A 14,473-nucleotide genomic window follows, 5' to 3' on the forward strand; every position below is an offset into this window, starting at 1 on the left:
AGCTGAGCTGAGAGTGTGATCTCCATCCCCCATGCACAGGTTGAAAACCTGGAAATAGCTCCCTCTGCTGGCTGTAGTCTTTGGCCAAACATTCCTCCGATGACGCAAATATCGTCAATTTACGTCATCTGAGGAATTTTTTTCCAGAAATAACATGCATCAATCTCTCGTCTCAGGGGGATATGAGGGGGAAAGCACACTCATTTGAATATACTCCAGGGTTTCTACCGATACAAAGCCATATGCTAATCGCTGAAGTAACCCTTCAATTTTACCATAATTTCCACAGACACTGTATTAGAAGCACCCTCACAGCAGCGTTAACTAGTTTTATGTAATTCCATGCAAAGGTAATATAATACAAAGTATGTACCTAATGTTTTATTTTTATTTTTGAAATGCTGATTACCATTTAAAATGTGTCATTAAGTCTTTGTCCAGTAAGAGCATAGCCATTAATTTATAGCGAACCAATGCCAATTTCCAAAACCCAACCAGGGGTTTATGAGGAAGCAAGGGAACAAAAGCACATTACTGCAGAGATAATTTACAATGATTGCATCTAGACAGTATACGTGTTTTAATGATGCACTATAATAATGAATAGATGGGTCATGGTAAATGCCAAAGTTATTTTATAATAGCAATTATTTTCCGTAAGTTGAAAACGGAAGACGGTCTGGCTAGATATTTTACATTATAACGTGTTACATATGTATATTTTTCTTACACAAATGCAACAGTTCACTTCAGAAGGCCTTTATTAACCCCTCCTTCCCGGTGCCACGTGGAGTACATTTATGATAAATTAATACACTTTTTTGAGCTGTCAACTCATGTGCCCTGTTTTGATCTTTGTTTACTATTTTTTACAATCGCTATGACAATTTTTTTTCCAAAAATTATTTTAATGCAGTTATAACAACACCTGTCTGTGTAGGCTATACTATTAATGCATTTATTGTTGCTTTAAAAAAAATGCATATAATTACAAAAATTTAAAATGCTTGAACTTCTTTTACACACAAGCTCAACCAAGACCAAAACGATTGATTTTTACTGCCAAATTTACAAATGCTTTAACACCGTATATCAGAACAGATAACACCTCGTTCTAAACCTAACCTTATAGGGGTAAAGTAAAAGTGAACAGCTTTTATTGTTCATTGAAATGCAAAAATATAAATCACAGCTGATTCCCATCTGGCAATTGTTCAGCTGTTGATGTTCTTTTAATCACATGACCATATGGTATACAGTAAAACATGTCTAAGGGTATTGGCAGACATAGTGTATTGTGTTAGTGTATTATTGTATTTTGAAAATTAGTGTTGGAGTTTAGTGTACGATGTGTGATTTTGAGCATAATATTAACCTTTTTTGACAGTTGTGTGTTGTAGGTGTGTTGGTGCGTTAAGAGATTAGGAAGTTTGTTAAAAGTATTGAAAAAAAAATTGTCATAGCGATTGTAAAAAATAAAATTGTAAAAAACCTGTAAGCTCAGTTGGATTTGTTCTAGATCATTAGATTATTTGTCTAAATCATTAGGTACCGTGTCTGAAAGCCTTTTCCACAGGCGTTGCGTCCACACATGATGTCTTCATTGACAGATTGGGCAACAAGGCTTCAGTCTGAGAAAGTTTTTCTTACACTTTTTCGGGAGACATTTTTCTTTGATGTCACTAACAGATGCTGAACTTCTTAAAGCTACACTGTGTAACTTTTCACTTAGTTCTTTCAAAAATATATGTGCTCATTAATGTATATTTACTTCTTTCAAGTAATAATGCATTCTCGTAATTTTATAATATACCATTGAAAATACATAAGTGTTGAGGGTTCGGATGGCGGTCGCCATGTTGCTCCTCCATCTTGAAAGTACAGTAGCCAAAGAGGGACATACCCGTAAATTCAAGCTTCGCTTTTCGCGTTTTTACACTCGATGGCACCGTGTCGAATGTGAAGAGGAGGATTGCTTGAGGCTGCTATATGATGATGGAGGATCACTCTTAAGCCCCTTTCACACTGCACGTCGGACCCGCAATATTCCCGGAACATTGCCGGGTCGCCTTCTGTGTGAAAGCAACCACGTCCCAGAATTGATTACCGAATTCGACCCGGGTCGGGGACCTAGTAACATTGCGGGATATGAATCAGAGTCGCCAAGGAAGCGGAAAAGAGAATTAAGACGGCAACGCAACGGGTAAATCAACAAGACAAAAGTAAATATTGGAGTGGCCTTTCCAAGATGGAAAGAGCTCATGAGGAGCAACGATTTTAAAAAGAACGCCGACATTGCCTGCTTTCTTCTCGACAGGTAATATTAATTCAGCCTATTTGTGTATATTGGAAGTTTTATTGTTGCTTGGCTAATTATATCATGGTGTGCTGAGCATAACACTAGAACGACGTCTAGGATAGTTTTCCTCGCGTCAATGATGAAAAAGTATTGTTTACCTTATAACATAAATCCGTGTTCTATGACGGATAACATGAGATTAATATTTTAATTGCATTATAATTTGTTTGCCTTAAGCTAGTGGTGTTGTACAATATACAGAATAACGATAGCACTGATAAAAGTTACTTTACTAAGAGCTTGCATTCGTCTGGGAACCTGATAGCTGATGTTAGCAATGAACAGGTTAAAAATAACGAAAACGTAAAACTATTATTCATTTTACATAGATTAATTTGATCATAGATCATTTGGTAAATTAAATAACTGTAAATTATAATAGTTTTCAAAAATTACCTCATCACTTGAGTTGACGCAACACTCACCGAAGAGGTCGAACTGAAAGCCATGACTAAATCGGCCACCGTAGGAGTTGAAACAAAATCAAAATTGAGAGGAGCAGAAACTATTATTCACTGGATGGTCATATATCTTTTCACCACTAGATGGGAGAAAATATCACACAGTGTAGCTTTAAAGAGAGTTTTATCCATCAGAATCTGTTTTGGATTTGTATTTTCGACTAATTTTAAATACTGGCTGTAAAAGTAGCAAAAATCAAAGCATAGCAGCTAATTTATAAATCAAATATTAAAACATCCAATTTCTGAACAAAAAATAAAAATAATGACCTTTGTTCAACAGCATACTTCAGCTGAAATACGTTTATTTTTTCTCTTTTTTTTCCTAACACGTACTGATCAATAGAAGATCAGACCGACCAAAGGTTGCATTTACACAACAGGTTTGTGTAAGGCATTTACAGGAAATCTACTGCCGTTACCTCTGTTCTCTACCCCCATAAAGCTTCACAAGAACCTCTTTTATGAACACATTACCCATCTGATTGACACCAACTCAAATAATTAGCCTATTTTATTAGCATCCACACTAACAGATGATATTTTTTCAAAACTATTTTAATCACAGGGCGCTTTAAAGGAGGGATTTTGATTGGCTATCAGTTTATCATTCTTCAATTGAAAAAAATAAACAATAACAATTTTATTAAAATGATACTGTTCTTCTGAACCATTATTGTTGTGGAATGGCCTCTAATTGAAACATGTATTTTATATTTATGTTATAGTCTCCTTTGTGTTGAAGATTTGTTGAAATCTGCTCAACTGCCAGTTTTAAAGAGCTATAAATCCAATTTAAATATGGTACGTTCGTTGCTTTGATTATATAAATAATGACTATCTGATGTGCTCGAGTGTTTTTGCGGATTGTTGAGCTGATAATGGGAGGAGTTTTACATCAAAGCTGCACAAACAAACATTAACATACACACACAGACAGACACACAGAGAGACAGGATGGACATGAAGCTGCTGTGTGTGACTGTTGTTCTTCTCTCCTCACCCCTCCTCACACTGTGTGACCCGCTGTGAGTATTAAACACACCGTTTGTTCATAGACTTACTAATAGATCTGTTTTTAAGATTTGATTTGATCTCCTCAGATATGTTCTGTCAGCTCCTAATTTGCTGAGAGTGGGTTCCTCAGAGAACGTGTTTGTGGAGGCTCAGGATTACTCTGGAGGAAACCTGAACGTGAGGATCTCAGTGAAGAACCACCCAAAGAAAAACCTGGAAATACTGTTCAAATCAGTGACGCTGACTGCAGACAACAATTACCAGATCCTTACAGATATAAAGGTGATGCCACTCTAACATACTTTGTCCTTGTGTAAGCATATTTTATGTTTGTCATTCATCAGATGGCAAACTTCATATTTGTACTATCTGCTATTTTATTTAGTTTGTTTCTTTTAATGCGGGTTGTAGATCTTTCATTATTATTTACTGCTGTTCAGATTCCCAGTGATAGGGACTATTTCTCTGATGATCCTCTGGAGAAGCAGTATGTGTATCTACAAGCTCAATTTCCATCCCACACTCTGGATAAAGTGGTCATGGTCTCATTCCAGTCTGGATATATATTTGTACAGACAGACAAGCCCATCTACACGCCTGCTAGTGCAGGTAAGAAAATAATGTGTGATTGATTAAAGCTTCAAGATTAGATGCCTGCTTTGAATGCCAGGATGCAAAGCACAAAATAAACTATTTCTTTCTGTTAAATAATAATAAAATATCCTTTTTGCAGTTCAGTACAGGGTCCTCTCTCTGACACCTGATCTGAAACCATTTGAAAATGCTGGGATATCAGTGGAAATAATGGTACTCTAAAAAAACTGCACTAAAACATTCCTAAAAATGATTAATGCACTGTAAAAAGTCACAGCATAGTATGCAACATAAAACATGCATAACTGAAAAACAAAAAACATTTAATATATTAATATTTCAGCGGAAAAAAAATGAAATGTTAAGTGTTACAAGGAATTTAGTTTTCTTTCTACAATTTGTTCTTTTTAACTTTCTATAAAAGTCTTGGGTTACGTCTACGAACCTTATTCCCTGAGAAGGGAAATGAGACACTGCGTTTGGTAGCAACACCTTGGAGATGCTCCCTTAGCATAGTGCGTATGAAGTATGAACTGAACTAAACAAGTCCTGATTGGTGCTGCACCATGATGCAGCATATGACAGCATACCCATCAGAATAAAGGGACTTCGGCACACAACAGAGTTAGCTTTCTTGATGAAGCAAGTCGCTCCCAGGCATGGAGAGGCATGGCAACGCAACACAGTATCTTGTTCCCTTCTTATGGAACAAGGGTTACAGGCGTAACACTGGATATACCCATAAGGTATGTTGTGTAGCCCAGCTGGCTGCCTCATAGATCTCCTGAAGGGGAACTCCCAAATGAAGGGCTCTAGAGGTAGCCATGTCCCAAGTGTAATGTGCCCTCAAGGACACAGGTGAAGGCAAACTGCACACCTGATAGGTGTAAGGCAATTGCTTGACGATACAGTTGTTGACCATCTTTTTAGATGCAGACTGCCCCTTCTTAGGAGACACATAACACTTTAGTATCTGATCCAACTTCCTCCATTGCAAATATTTTTACATGTTAATTTTTAGCACTCTGACCGGGCAAAGCAAATGTTGGAGGGCACCTTAGGCACATAGCTAGGTCTAGGACTCAGGATAAGTTTAACTTCCCCAGGGGCAAACTCCAGGCAAGTCAGCGTTATAGCCGAGAGCTGATAGTCAGCCCTTGAATGACCCATTTGGGTTACACTTTATTTTGATAGTCCACTTTAGACATTCTACTAACTATAGATAACTTTGCAACTACATGTCAGCTAACTCTCATTAGAGTATTAGTATACTGTCAGTAGACTGGTAGGTTATGGTTAGGTGTTAGGGTTCGGGTTAGTAGAATAAGTTAAATTGTAGTTGCCAATATACTTATAGTCAGTAGAATGTCTGTTGGGGGACCGACAAAATAAAGTTTTAGTAAATATTAATCAGACAGTCTACAAATACTCTAATGACAGTTAGTTGACATGTTGTTGCAAAGTTACTTATAGTTAGTAGAATGTTTAACGTGGACTATCAAAATAAAGTGTTACCCAAATTTGTATCTGTCACCAACTCCAGTGATTCGAAAGGAGCCAGAGATAGCCCTCACAGAACCTCCGACAGATCCCAGGTAGGAACTGTGACGTGAGTCGCAGGCCTCATCCTCCAAGTACAACGGAGGAACCATATGACCAGCTGGTTCCTCCTCCCCAGAGGCTCATCACTTACAGGAGGATGGTGTAGGACCAGCAGAGAGATCTTGAAGTAACTCCATCACTGAATCCACTAGGCAGTTAACTGGTTCTAACTTATGCTTTCTACAGTAAGTGGAAAACACATTCCACTTTAGGCCGCACAATCTACTTGTGGAAGGAGCCCTGGAGCTGAATATGATCTCCACTAGCCCTGCCGACAGGCCAGCTTCCAAGTACTGAGCCCCCTCAGGGGCCAGACACACAGCTTTTACAACTCTGGCTGGGGGTAATATATTCTGCCCCCCGCCTGAGACAGCAGATTCCTCCACACATGGAGGGCCTGCCAGCAGTGCCATGATGTCTGAGAACCACACTAGAATAAATCTGATTGAGGCATTTATATAGTGCTACAAAGCGCATACACCCAAAGCGCTTTACACTCATGACAGGGGTCTCTCCTCAACCACCACCAGTGTGCAGCATCCACTTGGATGATGCGACAGCAGCCGCAGTACAACGGCGTTAGTGCGCTCACCAAACACCAGCGATAGGTGGAGAGGAGAGAGGGTGATAGAGCCAATTCAGTGGATGGGGATTATTAGGAGGCCATGATTGGTAAGGGCCAATCGAGGAAATTTGGCCAGGACACTGGGGTTAAACCCCTACTCTTTTACGAGAAGTGCCATGAGATTTTTAATGACCACAGAGAGTCAGGACCTCGGTTTAACGTCTCATCCGAAGACCCTCTCCAGGACTCCCGGGAGCAGAGTGATTGGGGGAAATTCATACCTCAGCCATGTCTGTACCAGGGCATGCAACCCCATGTGAGGCTGGATGCATGAGAGAAAACCACAGTGGACAGAGGGTTGTCTCTCGAGACATAAATAGATCCACTTCCACTGGGCTGAACCTCTGGCATATGGACTTCACAACCTCTGGTTGAAGTCTACTGTCCACGGGCCTTTGCCCCTGCCTCGACAGGACGTCTGCTCCCTGATTCTTTTCCCAGGGGACATACCACACTTTAAGAGACAACAGTTTTCCTTGGGACCACACAAGGATCTGATGTGGCCAAGGATTACATCTTGATGTAGAAACTACCATTTCTTGCGACTGGGCCGATATTAACCATTTGTCAATATAGCAAAATTGCCCTGGAGTCTTAGTGGAGCCAAAGCTGCATCCATAGACTTGGTGAATGTGCAAGGGTAGAGAGCTAGGTCAAACGGAAGAACATGATATTGGAACGCTTCGCGCCCAAATGCGAAACCCACAAACTTCCTGTGAGAAGGCCTAATGGACATGTGGAATTATGCTTCTTTTTAGATCTATGGTGAACAAACCAGTCCTTGGGCCTGATTTGATTCACAATAATTGCTATAGCGAGGTCCTGCCAGAGCTATTCCTCAGAGCTAATCAGATTGCTCAGGCATCTGGTTCCAGAACTGTAAAAGGACTGAGAAAGTGCCACAGCACTCTTAAGCCATCTTGAAAGATCCATTTGCAAATCCCACGAGCTGAGCCGCCTACCTGAACCCCAGGGAGTGTGAGCATGCCGGCCTCATTGATCATGGCCAGGCGCTCCCAAACAGTTCCCACCCAACTGATCCGTGTTCCCACCTGTGATAAATCTAGGGCAGGGGTGCACACAGTTAGAACTGCTTGCTCGCCATATTTAAAAACCGTATTTCACAGACAACACTAAATAAGACAGACAACATTTACACTGAGTGCTTGCTGAAGTGTTGTGTGCCGTGTCCCTTCATACTTCCATGTATGCCGACACATGCTACGTCATGAAGCAGCTCCAATCAGGATTGGTTTAGTTTCATTCATACTTCAGACGCGCTGCGTTAAGGGAGCATCCCCAAAGTGTCTTTACTGATACAGTACGAGTTCCCTCGAAAGAGAACTAATGTTTTTTTCACCATATATAGTAAGGGAACTTTTTGTAAACCTAAGAGGTTTTATCATAGCATTTTACAGTGTTTTTTTTTACCATACGATTTGTGGATCTCTCTCTCTCTCTCTCTCTCTCCTCTCTCTCTCTCTCTCTCTCTCTCTCTCTCTCTCTCTCTCTCTCTCTCTCTCTCTCCTCAATAGGATCCTCAAGGCATCACAACTATGAGAGAAACTATATTTTCACAGCAAGGGATTAGATCAGGAAAATATGCCGTACCTCAACCTGCCAGGTGCATTACTATGTTACTAGACATGATTATTAGGTTTGTCTGTATAGAGAGGAGATGGATATTCATTGACAGATCTTTAATCGTCTTTTTTGATCTGCTTGTATTTGTAGCCCTGGGATCTGGAAGGTGGTCACAAGATTCACAAACACGCCACAAAAGAATTTCACTGCTGACTTTGAAGTCAAAGAATATGGTAAAAGCTTTATCTAGTAGTTTTATTATATTTTTGTCAAATAATACATAGTGCATACAGTTGGAACCAACATCTGAGACCCTAAAGGTGCCCTAGAATGATTTTAAACAATATGTTAAATTGTTCTATAATATCTAAATAGAGGGTATGTGGCTTATTTAAGTTCAAATTGTCCAGATACAGTTTTACAGGTTAATTTACAACCCTAGAAATTGTCCCTAGGATGTAATGGTCTGTTTTTGCCTTATTTGGAAGGGTCATAAATATTAATGCAGAGTTCTGCTCTGATTGGCTGTTCCACTCCACTGCTGCTCAATAACAGCTAGCATGTAAATATGTTGTTTACAGTAATGTTACAGTTTGACATTAGAGTACTGATTTAAACAACCCGATCACACATAAATGCGTATAAATAGTACGAGTGTGCAATGTCGTGGAATGTATACGCCAAAACTCATTTTGGCGTGCATATGATACGCTGTTTTTCACGTGCATATGAGACGCACTTTATGGCGTATATATGACACGCGCTTGGGTAGGTTTAGGTTAGTGGGGCGTATATATGACACACGCTTGGGTAGGTTTAGGGTGGTGGGGTGGGGGGTTCGTATGTATAATACCCCATAAAATGCGTCTCATATGCACGCGAAAAACCGCGTGCCATAGACACGCCAAAATGAGTTTTGGCCTATACATTCCACGACATTGCACACTCGTACTATTTATACGCATTTTTGTGAGAATACCCTGGATTTAAAAGTTGATTTATTTAGCCAAACAAAGTAATGTAGAATCCATTCAAAATAGTCAGTGTCATGTTTACTACTCATCCGCTGCAAGATAATCATACTTCAGTTCTCAAAAATGTATAATTATTTAACAAATTGACTAGAAGCCTAGTCAAATGACTATTGTTTTAACTTAGATGGTGAAGAAGGTAATATTAGCTACAATGATCGACTGAGCGATCTGTAAGCAACTAAACAAGTAAACGTAGTTAGTTTCTCAGTTATGTGTTAAGGATAATATATGCTAATTTAGATTTCAATCCGTCAAAAGGGATCGATATACTTATCTACTGTTTCATTTTATGACAACACTGGCAGGAAATAATATTAACCTTTGTCATTTGACAAACTGTCATGTGAGCTACTTGGAGTTTCCAATAACTCACAAACTTCATAGAGCTGTTGTAATTAATAATGTAAAATCAACACATGCCCCATATAGCTAGAAATTTGTCTCAGAATGATATTAGTTGATCCAGTCACTAAATGATAGTTATGTTAATCAAAACATCACTAAGTCCTTAACAGATTTTCGCTGTGCTTTCTTTGCCAAAATGTGTGTTCCAAACACACAGTTAAAGCAGCCAGAAAAAGAAAAAAAACTAATGTTAAAAAGCCAAGTGTCAAGAGCCCAACTTAAGCAAACACTGATCTCCATAATGGTGACTTAAAAATTGTGACCCTTTCCATCAGTGATTCTGCTTGTTATCATCAGGTGTTCATCACTAATGGTAAATCATCACTTAAATAATCTCTTAATTATCTCATTATCTTTAACACTTCTTCAGAGTTACTTTTAACACTCTTGAGTGTGGAGCCAAATAAACTCTGAGGAGATTTAATTTAACACTGGAGATTTTGCTGTGTAAATGATTTACAAATGCCAGATTTTGCAGTGTAACATCTATCAATCACCTATCTAATGTTCATTTTTGAATGTGGGTTTATTGTTTTAGCGCTTCCCACTTATGAAGTCACATTATCACCCAGCCAGTCGTTCTTCTGTGTGAAAGATGCTAGTTTGACAGTTAGCATTGAAGCCAGGTAAGGTTTTTCTTCTAAGTATTGATATGTTTCATATAGTATTATCCCACATTTGCTGTGTTTACACCAGCTGTATACTTACCAAAGCACTTCAATCCATTGTTTAGGTATCTGCATGGAAACAATGTGAACGGACATGCGTTTGTGGTATTTGGTGTGATGGAAGTTGAGAGAAAAACGAGTATTCCTTCATCTCTTCAAAGAGTTCAGGTGAGCTTCAAAGATGAAAACACATCTGACGTATTAAAGTGATGCAGACTGATGATTTACATAAACCACAGATATCAGATGGAGAAGGCACTGCCAACCTGACAAAGGAGATGATACTTCAGACCTTCCCAGACATCGGCCAGCTGGTTGGACAATCAATCTACATTTCAGCCAGTGTTTTAACTGACACTGGTAAGTGTAATTAAACGTGCAGTGCCAAACTATAATAATTCATGCTTTTCTGAATCATGTCACAACAAACAGAGCATGAATTTACCTCTAAAAAGTACCATTTCAAAAGGGATTCATGTACATATTAGGGCACTAATGTATTTATTTACACTCTAGATTTACACTCTAAATTCTGGGTAAAAACAACCCAATGTTGGGTCAAATATGGACTAACCCAGCAATTGGGTTGTTGTAACCCAGCGATTGGGTTGTCCTAAGCAAATATTTAACCCAATCGCAGGATTAAAACAACCCAATCGCTGGGTTAAAAGAACCCAATTGCTGGGTTAGTCCATATTTGACCGAACATTGGGTTAAAACAACCCAACATTTTTTAGAGTGTAGTGTGAATAATTGCTTATTAATATTATTCATTACTATTACAGAACACAAGGATCTCGAGATATTTTGTTTTAGATATTATTATACAATTTTAGTCACAATTTGGTGTGTTTCAGGAAGTGAAATGGTGGAGGCTCACAGGAAAGCCATTCGGATTGTCACATCACCATACACCATCCACTTCAAAAGAACCCCACAATTCTTCAAACCTGGGATGCCATTTAGTGTCTCGGTATGAAATATTTCATTTCTAGCAAAAATAATAAGCAGTCTTTACTCGTAAAACACCTGCGGTTTTTGTCATTCGTAATTGACATCAAGCAACATCCATTGTCTGCCATGTTTTTTTCATTGTCACTCCTCAAGAAAATATTCACTGAGTTTGCCCACTTGGTACTATGATTTTGGGGTGCTGCTAATGTTTTTTTCAATACATTAATAATGTCTATCAAACATAACTTTAATGCACCATTAAATGTCATTTAGAAATGGTCAATCAGGTCTAGCAAAAACAGAATTGATGTTTCCATAGGTTTATATAACAGACCCTGACCAGATGCCTGCTGAAAATGTGGAAGTTGAGGTCAATCCTGGAGCAGTCAAAGGCCGAACGAGAGCCAATGGCATTGCAAAGCTTACCGTCAATTCTCACGAAGGATCTTCCACACTGGAAATCACTGTAAGATCTAATGTCGGATTTATTACTGAGCTAAAGAGTTTGATGTGTCTCTGTCATACTAAAAAACAAGCAAAAAACACCATTCCAAACCCAGCCTAAGATTGCTTGCCAGTGATCTTCGGTCACTTTTGACAGAAAAATTTTACATTTTGAAATTATGAACATCATAGCTTCACCTGAATGGAACGAAACTTGGAGACTTTTAAGACCATAGGAAATTAATGGGGAATAGCATTTCACTGTAATAGCACATTTTTGGAAATGTGTAAAATAAAATCAATAATTCATCCACAATGTAAGAAGAAGAAAAAAAGCCCAACATAAACTTTAAGAATGTCTAAATATATCAAATCCACAACCTAAAAAAATAAATAAGTAGTGTTGGAAATTCATAAGCCCCTCTATAGAGAGCTGTACATGCATCTAGTGGTTACAACATCTGCCTTCAAAGACCTAATCTCTATCTGAACCTGAAATACTGCATGAAATATAAAATACATACGAACAATTTTTCAATAGGGAAAAATGGAGCATGATTGTTGCATATATTAATTAGTATAATATAATTACATTTCCAGGGGTTCGATCACTTTTAACCTCAAAGACCACAAGTGTGACTCCCAAATGAGGAGCACCATGAGAATGCAAGTCTAGATTGTCTCATAGCCTGGCCAAACTGGTCTTGAACTGGTTTTTAACATTAATCAATAGAATAGCATTAACATCATCAATCTCTTCACTTTTAGGTACAAACCAAAGATCCTAAATTAGATAACGACCAGCAGGCAGTGAAGACGATGACGGCTCAGGCATACAAGACCAAAGGAGGCTCCAACAACTACCTGCACATCGGCATTGATACTGCAGTGTTTGAGATCGGGGATCAAATGAAAGTCAATCTGAACCTGGGCAGAAGTCCAGGAGTCAAAGATCAAGATTTCACCTACATGGTGAGAGACAGTCTTGTTTCATTCTGTGGCCTGATTTAAAAGATCCAGCGTCATTGTTCTGTTACCGCTGAAACATGTTAGCAAAGGAGCAATGCTGTTGATTAAACACAACAAAACAATGATGCATGTTTAACCAAATGTCACAACAAACAGAGCATGAATTTGCTTTGGAAAGTGCCATTTTACATGAAAAGTATTTAATATATTGTACAATTTTATTGAATAATTAATAGGAACGTCAGTTGATACAAATAAATAAACATTGATTTACTAGAATAATAATACCTACTTCATGAATGTAAAGGTTAATAGCCAAATGTTCCTCATTTTCAGATCTTGAGTAAAGGTCAGATCGTTTATGCAAACCGGTTTAAGAGGCAAGGACAATCTCTAGTGACTCTGTCTCTACCTGTAACCAAAGACATGGTGCCATCCTTCCGCTTCGTGGCTTATTATCACGTGGGCTCGTCTGAGGTAGTGTCTGATTCAGTCTGGGTCGACGTGAAGGACACGTGCATGGGGACGGTGGGTCAATCTCATGTTGTTATTATTATTATTGGTATTTTGACATCAAGAATTGAAACTAAGTTGCAAAAATGTCTCGTTTGGAAATCTGTGGCATCAGAAGTTCAATTATATTAATGCATGATCAGCAGGGATGAATACTATTGGATTCAGTAGATTACCTTTGTGTTTCTTGTATTTCACAGCTGAGGGTTCAGGTGAAGGAACCTCGACCAATCTACGAGCCAGGAGAAGAGTTCAGCTTGCTGATAACTGGAGATCCTGGAGCTAAAGTTGGGCTGGTGGCGGTGGATAAAGCTGTGCATGGACTGAACCAGAACAGACTAACACAGATGAAGGTCAAGATCCTTCGTCTGCACCTCAACAGGCAGTGGACGCTTGGAATTGGCTTATAAATTGTCTGTTTGTTGCTTTAGATCTGGGACACCATAGAGAAGCATGACACCGGCTGTACAGCAGGAGGTGGAAGGGACAGTATGGGGGTTTTCAGTGATGCAGGACTGATGTTTGAGACTCACGCTGCAGGAGGAACCAACACCAGAACTGGTATATATATATATATATATATATATATATATATATATATATATATATATATATATATATATATATATATATATATATATATATATATATATATATATATATATATATATATATATATATATATATATATATACCATATCATACCATATACAATTATACTCTGTCTTAGCCTGTTATTTAAACACCCTGTAGTGCCAGAGTGTCCCGTCCCTTCAAAGAGAAGAAGAAGATCTGAGAGTGAGCGGGTCACCACTATACTGGGTGAGAAACTGGAAGTTTACTTTTTACTCGACAGAGAGTCAAGGATGAAAGGATACTATTTGGTATTAGGAGAGAGGATGAATGAATATCTCTAGTGCTCGTTCTTTAGCAGTTCTTCCCCTCCTGTCCTGATTGTCCAACATTGTCTTCTCAGCTGGTCAGTACTCTGGTGATCTGAGGAAGTGCTGTGTGGACGGCATGAGGGATAATAAACTCGGCTACACATGTGAACGGCGAGCCATGTACATCGTAGATGGAGAGGAATGTGTCCGGGCCTTCCTGCACTGTTGCAATGATGTGGTGGCTCGAAGTATGGAAGCAGGAGAGGAGGAGATGATTCTGGCTCGGAGTATGTATCTAAATATTGTTCAAATGATTGTCAAACTCAAGAAATTAACAGAATGTGTCATATTTCCACCGGC

General features: G+C 38.8%; 1 protein-coding gene across 1 annotated transcript in view; it reads left to right on the top strand.

Moving 5' to 3' along the window:
• The first annotated feature begins 3,768 nt into the window (after positions 1 to 3,768).
• Positions 3,769 to 14,473, top strand: part of c3a.6 (complement C3a, tandem duplicate 6) — a 29,700-nt gene continuing 18,995 nt past the window's right edge. The window contains exons 1-17 of the mRNA XM_067440690.1: positions 3,769 to 3,848; positions 3,924 to 4,119; positions 4,278 to 4,446; positions 4,571 to 4,644; positions 8,194 to 8,282; positions 8,393 to 8,475; positions 10,220 to 10,307; positions 10,415 to 10,517; positions 10,589 to 10,709; positions 11,207 to 11,322; positions 11,623 to 11,769; positions 12,516 to 12,719; positions 13,053 to 13,244; positions 13,430 to 13,582; positions 13,661 to 13,790; positions 13,983 to 14,051; positions 14,206 to 14,400. Of these exons, the coding sequence (XP_067296791.1) occupies positions 3,778 to 3,848; positions 3,924 to 4,119; positions 4,278 to 4,446; positions 4,571 to 4,644; positions 8,194 to 8,282; positions 8,393 to 8,475; positions 10,220 to 10,307; positions 10,415 to 10,517; positions 10,589 to 10,709; positions 11,207 to 11,322; positions 11,623 to 11,769; positions 12,516 to 12,719; positions 13,053 to 13,244; positions 13,430 to 13,582; positions 13,661 to 13,790; positions 13,983 to 14,051; positions 14,206 to 14,400 (2,200 nt within the window). The 5' untranslated portion in view covers positions 3,769 to 3,777. The remainder of the gene's footprint in view (positions 3,849 to 3,923; positions 4,120 to 4,277; positions 4,447 to 4,570; positions 4,645 to 8,193; positions 8,283 to 8,392; positions 8,476 to 10,219; positions 10,308 to 10,414; positions 10,518 to 10,588; positions 10,710 to 11,206; positions 11,323 to 11,622; positions 11,770 to 12,515; positions 12,720 to 13,052; positions 13,245 to 13,429; positions 13,583 to 13,660; positions 13,791 to 13,982; positions 14,052 to 14,205; positions 14,401 to 14,473) is intronic.

The sequence above is a fragment of the Pseudorasbora parva genome, chromosome 4 (genome assembly GCF_024679245.1).
Source record: "Pseudorasbora parva isolate DD20220531a chromosome 4, ASM2467924v1, whole genome shotgun sequence".
Classification (NCBI taxonomy): Eukaryota; Metazoa; Chordata; class Actinopteri; order Cypriniformes; family Gobionidae; genus Pseudorasbora; species Pseudorasbora parva.